We start from the raw sequence: 21404 nt of genomic DNA on the forward strand, positions 1-21404 counted from the left end.
ACACACACACACACACCGGCTCATTTACAACACAAATGTCTGCACTTGTTTCTACGTTAGATTGATAATTGAGGCCCACTGGGTTTTCACTGTCATCTCTGATCTGTCGTGTGTGTGTGTGTGTAGCTGCTGTTTTCTGACTGTGAGCCTCTGGATGGAAGCATTGAAGAGGTTGTGCTGCCTCTCCTGCGCTCTTCATCATCATCATCACACATCATCCCTGACACCTGTCTGTCTGCTCTCCGCTCAGCTCTGACCAACAGACAACTCCAGCTCCAGGTACAGACAGACAGACAGTTCTGTTTACCTGCATGATTACTCGCGTCATCTCACCCGTGTGTGCGTGCAGGAGCTGCGAGAGCGTCTGCAGTCTGCGCAGTCATCAGTCCAGCAGCTGCGCAGGCAGCTGGGAGAGGCGGAGTCTGGCCAACAGAATGCAGAGCTGCGTCTGCAGGCGCTTCAGGCAGAGAGAGATGAGGCTCATAGAGAGAGAGAGACAGCTGTGAGAGAGAGAGACAGACTGAGAAAAGAGAGAGACACGCTGAGCAGGTTCGTGTCTGGCACACGACAAACACGTCATTACTGCACCTGCACACAAAACTAAACTCTCTCTGCCTGTCAGTGTGAAGGACGGTGTGGATAAAGCAGCGCAGGGGGCGCAGACGCAGGTGCAGCTGCTGCAGCTGGAGGGTGAGAAACTGCAGCTGGCCGTGACGTCTGCGCAGAGAGAGAGAGACCACGAGAGAGAAGAGAAAGACGCCATCACACTGGAGAGAGACCGAGCCCGAGCAGAGACAGACAGAATGTGAGTGTGTATTTGATGTGTTTCTAATGTGACGTGTGTGTGTCGATGTGTTTCTCAACGTGACGTCTGCTGTGGATGTCAGTCAGCAGCTGAGGGAGGGGTCAGAGACTCGCTCATCTTCTCTTCGAGCTGAACTGTCTGCAGTGAGAGAATCTCTCCAGCAGGTGACGATAGAGAGACAGCTGATGGACACTGAGAACACACAACTGACAGATGCACTCAACAGGGTCAGACACGCTCTCATACAAACATGAGTGGACTGTCAATACTTCACGTGTCAAACTCACTCTGTGTGTGTGTGTGTGCAGAGCGAGTCGAGCCGTGCTGAGATCTCACTGTTGCTCAGTAAGCTTCAGTCTGAGGAGACGTCACTAAGAGATTCACTCGCTAAGATGAGCAACATCAACGAGAGCATCGCACATGACAAGTCTGATCTCAACAGCCTCATCATACAGGTACACACACACACGATCAGCCTCATCATACACACACACACACACACACACTCATCTTTTATAATGTGTTGATTGACAGCTGGAGGAGGAGAAGAACATGTTGGTGTGTCAGAGAAGAGAAGCAGAACAAGAGAAACTGACCATCAGAGATGAACTCGTACGCTCTGAGCAGAACAGACTCGAGCTGGATTCTGTCCGTCTCACTCTACACCAATCACTGCAGGAGTCTGAGCTGTCCAGGGTGGGGCTGGAGGCGGAGCTTCAGTCACTGCGGGCAGACAGAGGCAAATTACAGGACAGAATTACACAGGTGACTCTCTGACCATCTGACTGTCTCACTCTCTCGTAAAGTATTTTCCCTCATCCTGCTGTCAATCAAACAGCTGGTCGGGGAGGTGAGCGCTTTGGAGGCGGAGCTCGGTGCTGTCCGTGGTGAAGGGGACAGGCAGAGCACTGCTCTTGAGGAAGCAGGGCGTGGGCGGGCGGAGCTTGCACGGGAGAGGGCGGGGCTCCTGGTTCAGCTGACGGCATCGGAGAGAGAGAACGCTGTGTTTACCGAAGAGATCGCTGCCTTTAGGTGACACACTTTTATCGGAATGTAAATAGCCGTCTTGTGATGGTGTGTGTATTTTGTAAGGTGTTATGTGTGTAACTGTGTGTGTGTGTGTGTGTGTAGGTCAGAGAGAGAGGCTCTGGAGACGAGTCTGTTTGAGGTACAACAGCAAATGAATCAGATTGAGTCTCGACGAGAAAATCTGGAGTCAGAGAACCAGCATCTGCGCCTGCGCACTGACACACTAACCCATGAGAGAGAGAGAGACGGGTGCATGAGAGAGAGAGAGACGGGTGCATGAGAGAGAGAGAGAGACGGGTGCATGAGAGAGAGAGATGGGTGCATGAGAGAGAGAGAGACGGGTGCATGAGAGAGAGAGAGACGGGTGCATGAGAGAGGGTTAGATGTAAAGATTTTTTAGTTTATGTTATTGTTCATACTGTAGTTGGGCATAAAGCAGATGTGTAGTTGAGCTGTCTGTTGTGTTATGTGTTCAGCTGAGTTGAAGCAGTTGCGTGCTGACAGAGAGACAGTTTTGTCTCAGAGTGAGAGAGAGAAAGACATGCTGAGAGATGCATTCACGGCCGCTCAACAGGAAGCACAGCGATCTCTGCGCATGGCTCTCTCTGACCACCAGGAGGAGCTGGAGAGACTGACCAATCAGAAGGTCAAGAGCTTTTACACATTCATTATATGACAAACTGAATGATTGTGTCAAACTACGACAGACATTAAATTCCCAATGAATTCATTCAGCAGGAGGCACTGCGCTGCAGTCTGGAGGCTGAACACCAGGTGGCGCTGCGACAGATCCGAGAACAGCTGGAAGAGGAGATAAACAGACTGGAGAAAGAGCGAGATGAACTTCAGGAAGAGCTTCACTCACTGCAGCGAGACAGAGATCAGCGTCTACTGCAGGCCGAGACCGACAAACAGCAGGTAACACACGCGTGTGACTTGCAGCGCTGACGTGACTTGTGTTATAACACGTCTGTTAACACGTGTGTGTGTGTGTGTGTGTGTGCAGGCGCTGTCCATGAAGGAGGCGGAGAAAGCGGTTCTGTCTGAGAAAGTGTGCTACCTACAGACAGAGCTGAGTACTGCAGCGCTTGAACTGGAGAGAAACAACCGAGACATGATTCTCCTCAAAGACCAGCAGCGGGTCAGAATAACACAAACACACAAACATCTTATTGCTCACAAGTTGATGGAGTTCTCAGTTGTGTTTCATTGAAGTATCGACTTAGTCTGTTGTGTAATCAATAATTGTCAGTAAAGTTTAATTTACTTTTAGTTAAATTTTCCAGGTTGCAGTCACAGCTCTAAACACAGAGCTGCAGGAACTGCACAGTCAGCTGCAGGACACAGTGAGTTCACATGAGCGTGAGCTGCGCAGACTGCAGGAGAACTGCGCAGACCAGCAGACGCGAGCAAACACAGCACTCAGAGAGGTTATTGTGGCTAGAGATTAAAACATCAACACTACACAATTTAAATCTGAGGAAAATACTCCTTTTTTTATACTCCTTCAGTTTGAAGAATGTCGCACACTGCTCTCCGCCAGCGAGGAGAGTCGAGACACCACAAAGCGAGAACTTTTGGAGATGGAGAAACGCTTGTGCCAAATACGGGATGCAGAGGAGAGGCATAGACGAGATGGGGTGGAGCTACGACGGTCCATCAGTGATGTCACCCAAGAGAAAGACGCTCTGAGCCAATCAAACGTTCAGCTGAGAGAAGCTCTGAGAGTGGCCGAGAGCGAGAGAATCAGGTGACTAACTCAAACTTCATATCATGCAACACAATATCTAAAACATGTACATTTACCTGTCTGCGTGTTTGTGTGTGCAGTGTGAAGCATGTGTGTGAGGAGAGAGAGCAGAGAGTGTCACTGCTGGAGGAAAATCTAGCGTCTGCGCAGAAGGAGGTGTCAGATCTGCGCAGCTGTCTGCGTGAGGTGGAGAGATCCAGACTGGAGGCGCGCAGAGAGCTGCAGGAACTGCGCAGGCAGGTCGGTCAGACGGATGATGATCTGAGAGTTTGGTGAGATGTGCAGATGCAGCGTGATGCAAGTGTGACTCTGTTGTGTCAGGTGAAGGTTCTGGATGCTGAGCGAGAGCAGATGGGAAGACAGGTGGCTGAGCTGCAGACGCGTTTGTCTGTGGAAGATCAGAGAGATGAGGAGAGAGCAAAAGAACTGATCACTCTCAAACAGAAGCTCACCAACACGGAAACGTCCAGAAACGCTCTTCAGAAAGATGTGAGATCACACAGTCACGTGTTTCTGAATGTGGTTGAAGCATTTGATTACCCTCTCTCTCTCTCTCTCTCTCTCTCCAGGTGTGTTCTCTCCAGAGGCGTCTGAGCGAGAGCGAATCGTGCTGGCGCAGTCATGAGCGAGAGTTAATGTCTCATCTACAGGAGGCCCGCAGCTGTGAGAAGAAGCTCCAGGACGAGGCGCGTAACCTCGCCACGCGTGCGCAGACGGCCTCCGACGCGTCTGTGCGGATGCAGCTGCAGCTGAGTGAGGCGCAGGGTCGTCTGGCTGCGACGGAGGCGGAGCTGTCGCGTGCGGAGGCGTCCCGCAGAGATCTAGAGTTCAGGCTGTGCAGTCTGCAGTCGGCGCTCACGCGTACGCTGGGCATCGGGACCAGGGGGCGGAGCAGCAGCAGAGGGCGGAGTCCGGTCGGCTCCTCTCCATCCTCTATGATCTCTCTTTCCGGACGTAGGAGCGTGTCTCCACTGCGCTGCTCGCTGTCGCCAGCCAAAGGTCAAGAGTCAGTGTTCACTTGACGTGTTTTTGACAGGGATTGGGTTGTGTAGTTGTTTAAGGAAACACTTTGTTCTCTTAGACGTGGCAGGTAATATCACTCCTGAAAACACAGTTGTGCTGAGGCCGTTGTCTCCAGAGAGGACTGATGCCCCGCTGCCCGTCGCCCCGCCTGAGCTTGACCCTGAAACTCTTCGCAGCGGTCTGAGAGACTTCCTGCAGGAGCTGCGAGACGCTCAGAGACAACGAGTAAACATGCTGTCATTCACCTCACACACTGTCATAGTACCTCTCGTTACTAACATGGTATCTCACACATCTTGTCTTGTACTCGTGCGTTAGGATGAGGCACGCGGTCAGCTGGGGTCACTGCAGAGAGAGTTCGAGGAAGTGACATCAGAGAGAGACTCTGCCCACCAGCGCGTCCTTCAGCTGCACAATACACTACAAGAGTGTCAAGAGGGTGAGACACTTTACAGCAGTGGTCACCAACCCTGCTCCTGGAGATCGACCGTCCTGCAGACTGCAGCTCCAACCCTGCTTCAGCACACCTGTCTGTCATTATCAAGCAAACCTGAACACCTTGATTAGATAGTTCAGGTGTGTTTGATTGGGGTTGGAGCTGAAATCTTCAGGACGGTCGATCTCCAGGAGCAGGGTTGGTGACCACTGCTTTACACGGTCACATGCTCGCGCGGGTGCGCAGACACGTGTTTATTGTTTGTGTGTGTTTAGATAAGCGTGTGCTGGATGACAAACTGTCGACAGCTCAAGCTCAGCTGCATCAGCAGGAAGAGCTGCAGCGGAGAGGAGAGAGAGACAGACGCGCACTAAACGACAAAATCAAAGAGCTGGAGAGAATCTTACTGAACACTGAAGCTGAACGCAGGCGTGTGGAGGTCAGAGGTCAACGCTGACATCACTATATAACTGTTGTGCTAACATCATTTACTGTATGTGAGTGACGGTCTGTCCGCAGGAGCAGTGCGGTAAACTGAGGGCCGGAGAGGCGCGGCTGGAGGCGGAGCGGCGCCGGCTGCGTGAGGCTTTGGAGGCAGCTGAAGGGCGTGGCACACAGGTGGAGCTGGAGAGGCGGAGCTTAGAGGGAGAGCTGCAGAGACTGAGATTGAGTCTGGCAGAGAGAGAGACAGAGATCCAGTCTGCTAATGAAAGACATGACAACACCCTCAAACAGGTCATACATCACTCACAGGTCAACATCTCAAAATGTGACCCATCCTCACAACCTCATCATGCCTGTGTGTGTGTGTCAGGTGGCAGAGGGTGAAGGACATAACTCGTCTCTTCAGAGAGAGGTGGACAGACTGACGCTCCTACTGTCTAAAGCTCAGGAGGCAGAGACGGTTCAGAAAGAACGAGCCCTCGCTCTCTCTCAGGACCTGCAGGAAGCCACGGCAGCTCACAGCGTCACTCAAGGGCGTCTGGCAGCGCTGCAGAAAACACTGGGTCAGACTGAGAATGACCGCAGACAGCTGCAGGTGAGGAGACAGACAGAGACAGACAGTAGGGCAGAAAGAGTGTACGTTTTGACGTGTGGCTTCTTACAGGAGCGTGCAGACGGACTCCGATCATCCGTGTCTGATGGGAAGCGTAACACCACCGCTCTGATGGAGCAAGTGCAGACACTGCAGTCAGAACTGAGTCAGAGTCAGCTGCGCACATCTGAACTGGAGACGGAGCTACACAACACACAGGAGGTGAGACTGAGCCCCAGAGCATCGTGGGAGGTGCATTATGAAGGTTTGAAAACATTCTCTCCGGTCTTGCGCAGGCTCTGCGGCAGAGGTCCGACAGTCTAACCGAAGCTCAGCGCAGTCTACAGGCTGCTCACGCAGATAAAGTGTCTTTAGAAGAGCGCCTGCGCAGTCTGCAGAGAGCAGTAGCGTTACTGGAGACAGAGAAGAGAGATGTGGAGAGACAGGCCGTCCGCCTGGAGAAAGACAAAAGCGCGTTGAGAAACACTCTGGATAAGGTGACACCTGTCTGTCTGTCTAGAAGACCTGAAGGTTTTGGTTTCAGTCTGAATTCTGACGATGTCATTTTCTGGGATCTGTACATCAGGTGGAGCGGCAGAAGCTGCAGACGGAGGAGAGCAGCATGCGTCTGTCTGCAGAGAAAGGACGACTGGATCGCGCGCTCAACGGCGCGGAACAAGAGCTGCAGGACGCACAGAGACAGATCGCACTGCTGCAGGTATTCACATTCATATCTGACGTTATTAATAAATAATGCGAACAGTTGAATAATGCCATCAAGTGTGTGTGTGTGTGTGTGATGTTTTTGTGGATGTGCATGTAAGGAAGAGTTGTTTGGTGTCAAACAGAAGATCACAGTGTGTCTGGTGAGTAACAGAAGGGTTCTGCTTGTGTTTGATAGTGCAGTAGAGCAGTTCAAGTCATGTAAAGGTAGTGTGATTGCTATGGTTTCTGCTGTTGCTATGGTAAAAGTGTGTGCATCCCTTTCTTTTGGCTGTGTAACCACTTTAAACCGCTGGTTTATCATGTGTCCGAGCTAAAGCTTCATATGTTCAATATGTGTCATGTTGTGACATCATACATTTTTAAAGTCCCCGTGAACTGGAAGTTGCGACCGTTTTTACTTCCGTATTTTGACGCATTTCTGAGTGAAATGGAATTTCTAATGAGAAAAATAGTGGACGTGGCTTTCGTCTTTCTCTGCGATTTGATTGGATGCATAAAAACAGCCGTTGCATTTTGAAACTGATTTTAACTGAAGATTATGAGGCCACACAAACTTAAAATGAGAATGAGCCACATTGATAAACTATTTACAATAAACGCTGCAATATTTCATGAAAAAACAGACATTGTCATTTTTGATTTCACTGGGACTTTAAATTCCTTTTGGGGGGATTTTATTTACTCAGCGGAAAACCGCTTATAATGTTTCATGTTTATTTACCTCACTTTCTATCACATTTGGTTTATTGCTGCTGCAGTTGTTGCTGTTTGACACAATTGTTAAACGTGACGAATGTTGTGTGTTGATTTCAGGCTCAGCTGGCTGAACTGGAGCAGACTCACAGCGCGAGCGAGCAGTCGGCCCGTCTGCGTGAGGAAGCACAGCGCGAGGCCGAGCGTCTGCGCATCGGTCAGAGAGAGGCGGAGCGAGCGCTGGCGGCACGTGAGAGAGTTCACCGTCAGCGGGTCAAAGGTCTGGAGGAACAAGTGTCAACACTGAAGGAACAATTACAGCACGAGATCCGACGCAGAACACCGTTCGTATCGCCCACATCTACTGTCGGCTGATCCCACACTCACCTGTGACGTCACCATGACACAAATATGAGCGGTTATGATCATGACATTTTTAACCTTACAGAGAAATCATTTTGAAGAATGTTTGATATGAATAATGTTACTATAATCTTACATTCCCTAATCAATGACCAATAATGAACAGAAATAACGTTACTTGAAGATACATTTTTACTGTAGTTTTTACTGTTTACAGACGAGAACACCTGACTGAAGGAAATCTGTGAAAACGTGTTTGTATGCGTCTCTGACATACATTTATGAACCTGTCACAATAGTTAAATTGCTCATATTTTACCTCTTGTGCTTGTTTCGTTTTTTATGATACATTTCATTGACGTAAACTGACCTTTCTGCTCAATCTTCTGCTCTGAATACAAAATATGAAGGTCTGTGAACATTCAAAGAGTTCTATTTCACTGAGTTTTGCGGGGTTTTGTTAAGGGAAGGTGTTTAATAGGATTAAATAATAAAAGTCTGTCAGAAATCCTACACTCTTGCGCGCGTGACACCTGCTGCTCATGAACGGCGTGAAATTGTTACGTTCATTTAAACGTCAGTACAATTCAAGCTAGATTAATATTTTTCTTGTTTTCAATATTTATACATTTTTTCGAAAATAACTTGATTATGGTGAAAGTTTTACACAATGGGAAAATATGTTGTAGAGTGTTTTTATATTACAGGGTCATTCCACGAAATCGGTGCCTTTTGTGTCCCTGATGAATAATCAGACATAGAATTACTATAACAACAAATACATGTTTTATTTAAACTGATACCAACACTAAGGCCCGGTTTCACAGACAAGGCTTAAGGCTAGTCTCGGACTAAAAGGAATGTGTGACCTGTCTTAACTGAATATAACTTACCCAGAAACATCTTAAAATATATTAGTGCCATTGTTTTGTCTCAAGATGCACACCAGTAATGTATTCTTCTAAGGCATTTTCATAAAAGCGACATAAATATCTTAATTCAACTAAGGCATAGTCCTGGCTTAAGCTAAGCCGTGTCTGTGAAACCGGGCCTACATGTTCTTTCATCAATATTACATTAAAATAAAATAAAATAAATATTATTTAAAATAATTAAAATTGTATTTATGCTGGTAAGTGTAAAGTTTTTGGCCTGTCCCTTGCAATGATTTTCGATTTTCAGCAGTATTTTTACCTTGCAAATTAAAGCAAATATGTAAAAAATATATATGTCCGTATTATTCTAAGTGTAGCTTCATTATTAAACAATGTTTTGGAATAGGTATACATTATCAGTTTAAAATATAAACCATTTTATGTATGTCGCTGATTCTATGTCACCACTGTTACTTTCACCAAAAAAAACCTTTGTAAAATAAAGGTACATTCTAGTGACATCACTTCCAGGAAGTTACATCATCTCCCCAGTGTGATTCCAACAGGATAAACACAAGTAAATTTGTCTCTCTCTTCAATAATGTTTCATTTTTAATGATTTATGAGGTTTAACTGAGAGGGGACCACATGCAATGTCAACCCTGTTGCTATTTTTAAAATATTACTGTGTAACATTTTTCGTTTAACTTAATATAATCAATATCTACAAATAATATCGTTTCAAAATGTACAGCATGTGCTTTCGTGTCGGTGACCATTAGCTAGCAGTTAGCAAATTAGCATGAAACTGTCAATCCTGTTACTGTCATCCCTGTTACCTTCCTGTTTTTAAGGTGTATCTGTGTAAAATGCAATTATTTTTAAAGATCATCCTGTGTGTGTTATTGAGCTAATTCCTATATATTTCATTGTGAGGGGCATAACAGCATCAATTACATTTTAGTTAGTGGTTAGTATTAGTATTGTTAGTATGTGCTTCTGGTTATTAGTGTTAAAAAAAACTATATAAAATAAACGAAATCATGTTAAAACTATTTAAATATTTATGTATACACTTTTACACATTATAGTAGTATGCCATTGAGTGCTGCAGAAAAACAAAGGCGCAATCGCGCCTAACAGGTTTGACATTGCATGTGGTCCCCTCTCAGTTAAACCTCATAAATCATTAAAAATTAAACATTATTGAAGAGAGAGACAAACTTACTTGTGTTTTTCCTGTTGGAATCACACTGGGGAGATGATGTAACAGAATGTACCATTATTTTACAAGGGGTTTTGTGGTGAAAGTAACCCTATGGAAGTAAAATATGTCCCATAAAATCAGGGACATACATAAAATGGTTTATATTTTAAACTGATAATGTATACTTATTTCAAAACATTGTTTAATAATGAGGCTACACTACACTACAGAATAATATGGACATTTTTTTTTTACATATTTCCTTAATTTGCAAGGTAAAAGTACTGCTGAAAAATGAAAATCATTGCAAGGGACAGGCCAAAAACTTTACACTTACCAGCATAAATACAATTTTAATTATTTTAAATAATATTTATTTGACTTTATTTTGATGTAATATTGATGAAATAACATGTAGCGTTGGTATCCGTTTAAATAAAAATATATTGTTGTTAAAGTAATTCTATGTCTGATTATTCATCAGGGACACAAAAGGCACCCATTTCGTGGAATGACCCCTACATATTTCATTTACACAGACCATCCTGTTCAAGCTTTCCCTCTAGCTGGCACTTTATGTGGTGTGTTGAGCATCAGTACATGTTTGCAGTTTTTGTATTATTAGTTGTGTATGAGTCTCTCGATTGTTTTCAGAGTGAAAAGATGGATCTTAACATCATAAGGGGTCAACTATGCAGAAGATGCTGGAAGGAAAAGCAAAGAATGTGCCGACCTGAAGAGTTTTTCTCAAGACCAGCAGGCAGTTTAATGACCCCTATCACTTTTCGTTATCAATTCTAGTGAAATTCACACGTCTACTAATAACAGAGTCATGGTTTTGTGACCATGTTGGCAGCGTAGAGCATCTAATTTTTTAAAGCTCTATTTCTTAAAGGTGCTGTGTGTAATATTTAGGAAGATCTACTGACAGACATGCAATATAATATATATATAATGTATAAAGACCTTACATAATAAAGCCTTATGTTTTTATTATCTTAGAATGAGTTATTTCCATCTACATACAAAGAATTCGCCATGTTGATTGTACAGTAGCCCTAAACAGACCAACGGCTCTACAGAGCGTGTTCTGTAAATCTCCTTCGGCAAAGAAGCGAAAACATGACGACATGTTTGTCCTGTGTCAGTTGCCGTAGTGAGGTGTTTTAAATGCTGGCTGTTTAATAGATTTAATGTTGCCAGATGGTTTTAATGTGTTAATGACCTGGATAAGGTCGATTAGCCTCAATAAAGACATTATTCCACACAACTCATTGTCAATAATGCATTTATTGTTAGTGCAATTGCAAACAAGAGCAGTATAGAGTGACTACAGACCCTCGCCCCAATTTGCAATGTTCAAGAACGTGAAACCAAATTTCAGCATCTTGGTCTGGTTTCAGACGATCATAGGAAGACCAAGATCTGATCATATTCTTTGCCTAGTATACCAGATAAGTATATTTTAGGTTCTGTGAGGCAAACAAATATGTGCAGTTTATGCCGACGAATGTGTCCTGTCATCCCTGTTACTCTGGTCAGTCCTGTAACTTAGACATCAATCCTGTTGCTATCATTAATTTCATTAAAATATAAAGATGATATTTGAAATGGCCTTCCAGGTTTTTCCATTGTAACCTTAACTATATGGTATTTTAAACAAAGCCATTCTTTTCATATTTCTCTTGTAAAAAACTACATTTTTCTTAATTGACATGTGTTCACCTTTTAAAAATTAGGATGTTTTTGGTCATCCGAATGACATATATAAGACTTAAATAAGAAATCCATAATTAAAAACAATCCCAGTGAAAAGAGGGACAAAAATACTACATGTATATACAGTATAACAACTATTACATAGTTCTATTGAAAAATACAGTATATAGTACAACTTGTGTCTGTAACAGGGATGACAAAAAATTCAAACGAGGCAAATAAAATGTCATAAAATAAAAAATTAAAGAGCCTGAGATGACACCACACAATTTCATGAAATTTTAAGATGTGTTCATTGTATGGACATTAAGAAAAAAGACATTAAACTTACTTTATATTTAAAATTTTCAATGTTGAAAAGGCACCGATTTCGTGGAATGACAAGTAAAATGGACACCTGACCCACATCTCGTATAAATCTCACGTGATGTTCATACTCAAAGTACAAAGTGTTTTATTTTTAAGGGTTTTTGGTACAGCCAGGCAATAGTACAGTAATACAGGATAGTAAAATACGACAACTGAACCCAGACTGCATCATCTGCGCATGTCTGCAGAAGTCGTCAGCGCAGATCTGCGTTCCAGTAGCTGTTCTTAAGGTGATCAGTGCCTGCAGGTCTTTAAATCTGACCTGAGATCAGATGTGAAGGGTCAAGTTCAGTGTAACTCACCCGAGACACAACACACAAATAAACAATAACGACAACAACAGCACCGAATGATGACCGTAACGTTTGTCCTGCATCACAGGATACAATAGCACCATAAACACTGAACCAATTGATTATATTACAGTTAATATCACTTCATATGAGCCCAAAAACATCACATACTGTACGTATAAAGAGAGAGACAGACATAGACAGAGGAGGGGTGGAGAAAACAGGAAAGAGCTGAATGTATACGTGATATATATTCTGATGCAGATATGTAAACAAATTTGATGAGAATGCAACGAAATGTGATGAATGTGGTGAAATTAAGCTACCAACCAAAAGAGTTGATGTTTCATCACATTTTATGTTTTGTGTCTTGAATGTTTTTGGGGAGGGGGTGAACTCTACACAAGAGGGGCTGGTCTAAGCATATCAGTAGGCAGTACCAGGGCTCGCACATGTGTGTGTGTGTGTGTGTGTGTGTGTGTGTGTGTGTGTGTGTGTGTGTGTGTGTGTGTGTGTGTGTGTGTGTGTGTGTGTGTGTGTGTGTGCTGTGTGTGTGTGTGTGTGTGTGTGTGTGTGTGTGTGTGTGTGTGTGTGTGTGTGTGTGTGTGTGTGTGTGTGTGTGTGTGTGTGTGTGTGCGTTTAACAGGATCCACAGCTCTTGGCACAGGTCCCGCCCATCGCTCCACACTGACCACTAACTGCAACTACACCACAGCGAGAAAACTGATCCCGGCACAGATCCGCTGCACAGAAACATACACACACATACGTCTGTTAGATCGCTGCTCACTGTCTGAAGAGTAAAAACACACGCACACACTGACCTCTGAGCAGCTCCTCATGGGCACAAACTGTCCTGACACAAATCTCTTTATTGATCACATAAACCCTCCGCAAACTGCAACAAACACAGCACACATCTTCACATTCAACATTATTCAACATTAAAGTAGCGAGAGAAGATAAAAAGAAGATATTTTGAGAAATGTCTCAGTGGTTTTGTGTTCATTCAATGGAAGTCAATGGAGATTAGTGTTGTTTGACTATCAACATTCTTCAAAATATCTTCTTTTGTGTTCTGCAGAAGAAAGAAACTTGTGTGTGTGTGTGTGTGTGTGTGTGTGTGTGCGTGCGTGCGTGCGTGCGTGTGCGTGTGTGTGTGTGGTGACCTGTAGAAGCAGATGCTGTTGAGACATTGTTTACACGGCTGATGGACAGAATAGAGTCGAGTGCAGGGATACTGTTCCTCACGACAGTCTGTAAAACACAACAAAACACAACCAGACTCACTCGCTCGCTCTCGCACTGTTAGTGTGATTTACAAGTGCTCATACCCAGAGGTCCAGGTTCAGTCGGCTCTGTCTGGAAATCCACTACTGAAATAAAAACAAAACAAATTTGGTAATATTATACTGTAGAAAGCAGACTGAATGAGGTGTAACGTGTAAAGAGAGAGAGAGAGAGGTGTACCGGTCTGTCCAGGTCCTGAGGTTGGTGTTTGTATGATCTGTTGTGGCACTGCCGGATCTGTCCATCAGAACAACAACAGCTTCAGATTATAATATCATGTTTTCAGAGGATCACGTGAACTGACTATATCACACACACACACATCTTCATTTAAACAGAACATGTGTAATGCTGGGAATCATCAGACAGTGTTCCCAGACAAGTGAAGTGATGGTGTCAGACACACTTACAGTAATCATAACTGTTGCTGGTCCCTGGTGATGAGAAACACAAAGCAGAAGATCAGATCTGAGTTTACAGTCGTGTTCAATAACAGAAGAGATTCACTGATGAACTCACCAAAGACATCTGAATAATCATCATAGTTCTGACACACAACCACACCTGCACAACAAACACAACCATCATCATCGTCATCACTGTGTGTGTGTGCAGGTTTCAATACATTCAATCCAATAATACTAAACGTCTGATTCTGTGTGAACGATGTCAATTAATTATAAACCTAAACTAAAGGATGTTTTATTTGAAAATGTCAAAAACAGAAAGGTTAGTATGACTGTAACAGGATACAATATACAGTTTAAGTGAGGACTAATGTACAGGCAGCTGGTTGTTATGGCAGAAATAAGGGTTTATTTCATGATAACAGCCGGCTGCTTGTACATTATCCCGCTTATTACACGACTACTTGCCACACGAGAAACAATCTGGACCTGAAATGTGAATCTGAAATATTTGATGAGCTCATTTTTACTGAATGCAGACCTTCCGCGAGGAAAAGGTGTTTAGTTTCGGTTTTAAGGTCACGAACAGGCAAATTGGTTTAATCATTTGTAAATAAAATGTCATATATGTTATTAAAAGACATATTTATATTTGTAATTAGTCAAAAAACCTGTCAAAATGATTTTGAGAGGTTGTTATCTGGAAATAACGAACCCGCAAATGTCGCGACTGGCCAATCAGAATCAAGCATTCCAACCAGCCGTGTAATAAAAATAAAAAATCATTATACATGTTTATATATTGTCTCTGTGTGTGTGTGTGTGTGTGTGTGTGTGTGTGTGTCGTCATCATTGTTTGATATATCCCGGTGGACCTAAAACCTGAATACACACCAACACATGGGGATCGTGTCACCGTGGGGACCAAAATGAGGTCCTCATGGGCACAAAAGCTAATAATTGTACAGAACAAATTTTTTACAAATCTAAAAATGCAAAAAGTGTTCTATGATCTTTAGGTTTAGGAGATAGGTTATGGGTAGGGGATAGAATAACAGTTTTACAGTATAAAAACAACGCCTATGGACTGTCCCCACGAGATAGTAAACCAGGCTGTGTGTCGTTGTGCTGGCGTGCGTGCGTGCGTGCGCGTGCGTGTGTGTGTGTGAGTGTGTGTGTGCTACTCACCGAGCACTGACAGTAGAATCAAGTAAGAGAGTTTCATGTGTCTGTAAAACAGTGAGATGATGTCATATTTTATGCTCTGCTATTCACATTCAAACTCTTTACTGTAACGGTCTGTCTCTCTCTCTCTCCTTCTCTATTGTGTGTGTGTGTGTGTGTGGTATGTGCGTGTGTGCGCGCGTGTGCGTGTGTTGTGGTGTGTGTGTGTGTGTGTGTGTGTGCGTGTGTGTGTATGTGCGTGTGTGCGCGCGCGCGTGTGTGTGTGTGCGTGTGCGTGTGCCCTGCTGTGGCCCCTGAATCGTCTGCACTTGAAGAATGTGCTGCTGTGTTGTTCTCAGAAATGACTCTGAAGCAGAAACGCTCACACTGCCCCAGATATCCCGTCTCACTCTCTGTCTGTCTCACAGCTTGCCTTCCAGACATTTTCTGTGCCTTTTGTCTCACTTCATCCTGTCTGTCTGTGTTCTCATTTCTTACGACCCTCACTAACAACAGCCTGTCACATAAAGGCAAAACCATTCGATGGAATGAGACAGACAGACAGACAGACAGACAGAGAGAGACAGTCTTAAACATTGTGTTTCTTTAGTCTGTAATATCAAACTGTTGCACAGATCTGTTCACACTGAACACACAAAATCGGTCAAACACACACAAATACACTCTTGTCCATTGATGCAGTGTGTGTGTGTGTGTGTGTGTGTGTGCAGCTCTCACATCTGGGAGCCATTATCCCCCCCAACCCTCACAAGTCCCTCCCCATCCCCCCCCCACACACACACACTTGTGTGTTATGTTCTGTTCTTTTCATTAACTTTCATCATTTTGTGTTAAAACACAACAATGTTTTCCTCCCCTCCCCCCCAACCCACCCGTCTGCCCCTCTTTCTTTGTGTTTGTGTGTTTATTTTGGCTGCTTGTGATTTGCCCCTGGCTGCATTAACCCCCCCCTCGAAAATATCGCAAAAGCCCCCAACAGAAAACACATGCTAAAGTCAACACAATGCTAACACAACGCTTCAGCATTCATTCACACGAGTAATGGATATGTCATGTTTTAAGAGAATAAACTCGCTGCATTTATTAGTTCAGATATTTTAACAGACAGACAGATGTGTAAAATCATCACATTCTTCATTTAAACGTTTAATCTGTCCGCTAAATAACATCAAACATTCGCTCAGAGATCATACGTTTAAAATGAAACATATAAATGTTAAGAGTTACCTTTAATTCAGTTTCTATCTCCTCGAGTGATGCTCAAGTCTCAGCGCGTGTCTGAAGTTTCTCAAACCCCGCCCTCTGCGCGTGACCCCGCCTCCCGCCATGTCCCGCCCATAAGCACCTACAGGAATGTCAACTATAAAAACTACACGAACGAATGAAACGTCGATCTCAAAACGACATGAAACTGTTGTGTATTACACAGAAATCACTGATGAATAAAACACCCCTTTGACCAATCACGTGACAGCGGCATTTAACTCCGCCCCTCAGCGCGGTCAGACGTCACAAACTCTGATTCACTGATAAACACAAACAAACACATGAATTCACTGCAAAACTATTTATGTTCACGAGAATCACGTGACTAAGATCAAACATGTAAGTTATTTAAATGACCAGTTTCATATCATAACACACTATTTGTGTTATTTCACAGATTTAATGACTTTTAATGTGTAAAATAAGTAATGAAGAGACGTGTCTCATTTCTGGATCAGAGCAGAATTTTAATGTAATCATTATTTAGCACATACAACGCCAAAGACACAAGCTGAACACACTTCTGTCTCTCTCACATGACGTTATACATCACACGTTATAGCATTTAATAACCAGACGAATGCAGCATGATTGTGTCTCTCTGTTGTGTCGTGTCATGTGTGTGTTAGTATTCTTGTGATATTTTATGCAGACGCTGTTTTCTTCTCTTTGTACGTGGCCATCATCTTCTTGATCTGCGCGATGGCTTTGCCTGGATTCAAACCCTGCAGATGACAAACTCTCATCAGAAACATCTCACAACAGCATCAGTGTCATGATAAACCGGTGTGCTGCTACAGTAAACAAACAGCAATACAACTTTATTATCGGATCGATCAAGTGTTTCATGTTTCTCATTTCATTTGAACTGAAGATCTGCAGTTTGCGAAGGTGTTTGCAAGAGTGTTTAATGTGTGCCATGTGACCTTGGGGCAGGTTTTGGTGCAGTTCATGATGGTGTGACAGCGGTAGAGTGAAAATGGATCCTGTAGTTTGGAGAGTCTCTCTTCGGTGAAATCATCCCGCGAGTCGATCATCCAGCGATACGCCTGAAACACAGACAACACGCTGAACTCTGAACCTTCAGACACCTGCGGAACGTCCTCTCTTCAGACTTCATCTCACCTGCATGAGGACGGCCGGCCCCAGATATTTGTCTCCGTTCCACCAGTAACTGGGACAGCTGGTGCTGCAGCAGGCACACAGAATACACTCGTACAGACCGTCCTGACACACACACACACACACACACACACACACACACACACACACACACACACACACACACACACACACACACATCAGTAAAACAACAGACACACTTCAGCACTCATGAGTTGACTGCAGTCTTTACCAGTTTCTGTCTGTCCTCCACGCTCTGCAGGTACTGCTGCTGACCCTCTTTAGACTCGTCCTTCTTCTTCAGGTACGGCTCGATGGATTTATACTGAGCGTAGAAGTTGCTCATGTCCTACAAGCGAGAGAAAAGCGTCACACAAACCTGCGGCCACAGAGGCGGCACGACTGTGATCAGATACTCACGGGCACGAGATCTTTCACCACATACATGTGGGGCAGCGGGTAAATCTTCGTCACCTTGCTTGTGTTGACATCAATTTTGTTCAGACACGCTAAAGTGTTTCCGCCGTTAATATTCATGGCACAAGATCCACAGATTCCTGCCAATTTCAGAAGCAGATCAGAACCAGATTGTGAGCGTGATCATGTTTTAATGGAGAGTAATATCTCTCTGTCTCTCACCCTCTCTGCAGGAGCGTCTGAAGGTCAGCGTGGGGTCGATCTCATTCTTGATCTTGATCAGAGCATCTAAAACCATCGGCCCACACCTGAGAGAGACAACAGACACTCTTCAGACGCAAACTACAGCCATCAAGAGTGACTACAGACGGGCTCTCTGGACTCACGCGTTGAGGTCGATGTCGTAGGTCTGCATGCGAGGTTTGTCTCCAGCTCTGTCGGGATCCCATCTGTAGATCTGAAACGACTTGATTCCGGGCTGAGCAGCAGGTGCTGCCGCTGTCTGTGCGAACCGCACCACCTGATACACAACAACACAGATGAGATGTGTGCGAGTCACAGACGGTGATTTACTGACCTCTAGTGGCTGCGGACTGAATGACACGTCACTGTTACCAAACCACACATGACATAATACGCTTTTATTGATATCTTATGATATAAACTACTTGACAAGATCCAAACACACTATTGAACTGATTGACCTGAATGAAACTGAGCATCTGAAAGAGTTCGACGTCACAGCCCTGGAAGACTTTACGACGCTTGTTTAAATGACACAACAGTCCGTAAACACGACTGATATTCAGTATAAACAAACAAAACCGACATATATAGTAACTAACTCACGGAAATGTTCATAAACAGCGCATTGGCGCTCAGATAATGCAGAAGCAGCGGCTGTCACTTCACATTCAAACACTCGTGGCACGTTGCATAAACACATTATAATCACACGTCACACAGCTTTAAAGACTTTTAAGATGTTTATATTGCGATGTTTGTATTTGTTACCGTGAAGGCGGCGGCGGGACGGACGACAGAAGCACTGCAGCGGCTCAAGGAGAAACACACCGCGGCCATGATCACTCAAACTGACCCTCTCAGACCTCCAGCAGACCACAATGCACCGCGAGTTTCTCACGGACTTTTAATTTGTCGCCCTGTCAGGAGGACCAGGGAAACAGCCCATTTCTTATTTTTTATAATGCTTTATTGTCATGAAACTGCAGGTACAATGCCACATCCCATTGTATAACAAAAATAATATTCCACATGCATCAACAAGAAAAGACTAAACAAAACAAAAACCAAACCAAACCAACATAAAAATATATAAGAGGGTACATAAACATCAATTACAAACAAATGTATACTACACATACTTTACATTTTCATAGGATGTTTAAATGCACAAAAACGTACTTGTAAATAAACACCATAAGCCACTTTTTATGTGAAAATGTCAAAGGAGGAGCATATAGTAACCGGTTTAATTGCTTTACTATTTTTCGATTTTGACATCACATCTACATTCAGTTTAATCTCTTTGTCAAGCACTACAAAAATAGGTTTACTCTTCATGAACTTGCATGTATGAATGTGAAATTTACTCAAAAATAAAATAAAATGTATAATAAAACAACACAGCCCATTTTATCTTCGTTCAAATAGAAATTATATGAAGGGGATCTTAATTCAAACCTCGCTTAAAGACAGATTAAAAAGATGGTTTTAGGTTTTATTAACAGCGCAGGTGTTTGTCATAAATCTCACTTCATCCCACAGAATTAAATTAACATATCTACAGTGGAGAAACTTTACGTGTTGCAGTGTGATATATATATATATATATATATATATATATATACTTGATTTCTTGAATACATATTTATTTATCTATACGTTTATTCAAACATTTTTTGTGAGACTTTTAATTTGCCACTCTGTCAAGACTGCGGACTCGCGTGCCCCGGAAGTGATGTGAGGTTGTCAATGCAGGCAAACAGCACGAGATGTAAGGTCACGCATGTAAAGACCAGAAGAGATTGATTAGTTGAGAGTGAATCAGGTGGTCGTTGATCTATAGATCGATCATCATGGTGTTTCTCACGCTGTCCTGCTGGACACGGAGTCGCGGACCGGACCGATACTGGAAAGTTCAAGAGCTCCTGAAGAACGCGCGGGTTAGAAACAAAAGAGAGAAGCCAGTCATTCATTCATTCATTACACCACTTTACCTTTACAGACAGATTCTTTGTCATCTTACGTCATATCTCATGCACACTATTCTCTACGTTATGTGAATCAGATGTGTAAAATGTTGTTGATCGGTGTTTTGTGTCTGTTTGTGCAGCATTTCCGCGGCAGAAAGAATCGCTGCTACAGCCTTGCTGTGCGCGCAGTGCGTCGAGCGTTTGTGTACGCCAGCAAAGCACGCAAAGCCAAAAGACGCAACATGAGAACGGTAAACGTCACACAGCTGTCAAACACGTCACAGATCCATCAAACACACGTTATATGAGATGCACTTTAAAACTACACTCTGTGTGTCGCAGCTTTGGATCTCGCGCATCGCTGCAGCCACCAGAGAACACGGCATGAAATACCCCGCGCTCGTGCACAACCTGCTGAAGGTCAGTGTGTGTGTGTGTGGCATCTGTCATATGTGACTGACACGCGTGTTGTGTGTGCGTAACATGTTTCTTGTGTTTCTTTACAGTGCAGCGTTCAGCTCAACAGACGCGTGTTGTGTGACCTGTCAATCACAGAGCCGCGCTCTTTCCACGCGCTCACCGCACTGGCCCGCGCGCGTCAGCAGGAGGGGCTCCGAGCGGCGCTGGGCGACGGGACTGAGCCGCCGGGCGTTTTCTCGCGGATCACGCAACTGCAGTGACCCACAAACGCCCGGAGACAGCCAATCAGAGCCTCTATTCGCCTGTCTGAGGGAATGCTGCGTCAGTGTATCTCTGTGGACTGATCTCAGATCAGATATGACGAGCATCACTGTACTGGAGTGTGTTTGTGTATTTGAATTCTTCTGTGTAAATAAATGTTCTGTCTGTTTATGACTGTATCAATAAAATATTTCCTACGTTACTGCCACATATCATTTGAAATGATAATATAAAATATCTTGTGATGTGTTGTGTTAACATCAATTTAACAACAGATTTCACTCAAAGTTTACTTTGATGTATGAAATACATAACCTTTATGATGCAGTAATACACTATATGAAACATTTCTCAGCTTGTCTTGTGATGATAAAATCTTTAAAACGCATATAAACACCGAGAACACTGCAGGCAGGTCTTCACAAATTTGAGGTATTCAGTGCAAAACATCAACTCATGTTAAATATAAATGACGAAAATGTTTTATCAAAAGAAC

The 21404-nt window shown here is 43.9% G+C and overlaps 4 protein-coding genes across 5 annotated transcripts in view; 2 read left to right on the forward strand and 2 right to left on the reverse strand.

Annotated features, from left to right (window-relative positions):
- Nucleotides 1–9226, forward strand: part of crocc2 (ciliary rootlet coiled-coil, rootletin family member 2) — a 15151-nt gene extending 5925 nt beyond the window's left edge. Inside the window, exons 19-36 of the mRNA XM_057325346.1 lie at nt 1937–2063; nt 2310–2480; nt 2573–2752; nt 2841–2975; nt 3121–3264; nt 3346–3584; nt 3665–3824; nt 3906–4073; nt 4154–4583; nt 4666–4832; nt 4926–5046; nt 5319–5482; nt 5563–5778; nt 5858–6082; nt 6152–6301; nt 6376–6576; nt 6666–6797; nt 7619–9226. Of these exons, the coding sequence (XP_057181329.1) occupies nt 1937–2063; nt 2310–2480; nt 2573–2752; nt 2841–2975; nt 3121–3264; nt 3346–3584; nt 3665–3824; nt 3906–4073; nt 4154–4583; nt 4666–4832; nt 4926–5046; nt 5319–5482; nt 5563–5778; nt 5858–6082; nt 6152–6301; nt 6376–6576; nt 6666–6797; nt 7619–7873 (3385 nt within the window). The 3' untranslated portion in view covers nt 7874–9226. The remainder of the gene's footprint in view (nt 1–1936; nt 2064–2309; nt 2481–2572; nt 2753–2840; nt 2976–3120; nt 3265–3345; nt 3585–3664; nt 3825–3905; nt 4074–4153; nt 4584–4665; nt 4833–4925; nt 5047–5318; nt 5483–5562; nt 5779–5857; nt 6083–6151; nt 6302–6375; nt 6577–6665; nt 6798–7618) is intronic.
- Nucleotides 9227–9354: 128 nt separating this feature from the next.
- Nucleotides 9355–15246, reverse strand: mfap2 (microfibril associated protein 2). 2 transcript variants are annotated; one of them, XM_057325345.1, is made up of 8 exons: nt 15210–15246; nt 14134–14178; nt 14025–14048; nt 13795–13851; nt 13659–13697; nt 13494–13581; nt 13149–13222; nt 9355–13067 (listed from the first exon to the last, which is right to left on the reverse strand). In XM_057325345.1, exons 1-8 carry the CDS (start codon nt 15244–15246, stop codon nt 12964–12966), a joined length of 468 nt encoding a protein of 155 aa, XP_057181328.1. In that variant the 3' UTR covers nt 9355–12963. The 2 variants fall into 2 exon arrangements, with proteins under 2 accessions (XP_057181328.1, XP_057181327.1); XM_057325344.1 differs by having other exon boundaries at nt 13659–13700.
- Nucleotides 15247–16913: 1667 nt separating this feature from the next.
- sdhb (succinate dehydrogenase complex, subunit B, iron sulfur (Ip)) lies at nt 16914–19156 on the reverse strand. The gene is made up of 8 exons (XM_057325803.1): nt 19026–19156; nt 18398–18531; nt 18234–18319; nt 18015–18151; nt 17827–17943; nt 17598–17699; nt 17399–17521; nt 16914–17197 (listed from the first exon to the last, which is right to left on the reverse strand). The coding sequence occupies exons 1-8, from the start codon at nt 19092–19094 to the stop codon at nt 17117–17119; spliced, it is 849 nt and encodes a 282-aa protein (XP_057181786.1). The 5' UTR covers nt 19095–19156; the 3' UTR covers nt 16914–17116.
- An 825-nt stretch (nt 19157–19981) lies between these two features.
- On the forward strand, nt 19982–21209 carry mrpl20 (mitochondrial ribosomal protein L20). The gene is made up of 4 exons (XM_057325996.1): nt 19982–20197; nt 20368–20478; nt 20570–20647; nt 20734–21209. Exons 1-4 carry the CDS (start codon nt 20111–20113, stop codon nt 20905–20907), a joined length of 450 nt encoding a protein of 149 aa, XP_057181979.1. The 5' UTR covers nt 19982–20110; the 3' UTR covers nt 20908–21209.
- The last annotated feature ends 195 nt before the right edge of the window (nt 21210–21404 follow it).

This window comes from Triplophysa rosa, linkage group LG25 (assembly GCF_024868665.1).
Source record: "Triplophysa rosa linkage group LG25, Trosa_1v2, whole genome shotgun sequence".
NCBI classification, from domain to species: Eukaryota; Metazoa; Chordata; class Actinopteri; order Cypriniformes; family Nemacheilidae; genus Triplophysa; species Triplophysa rosa.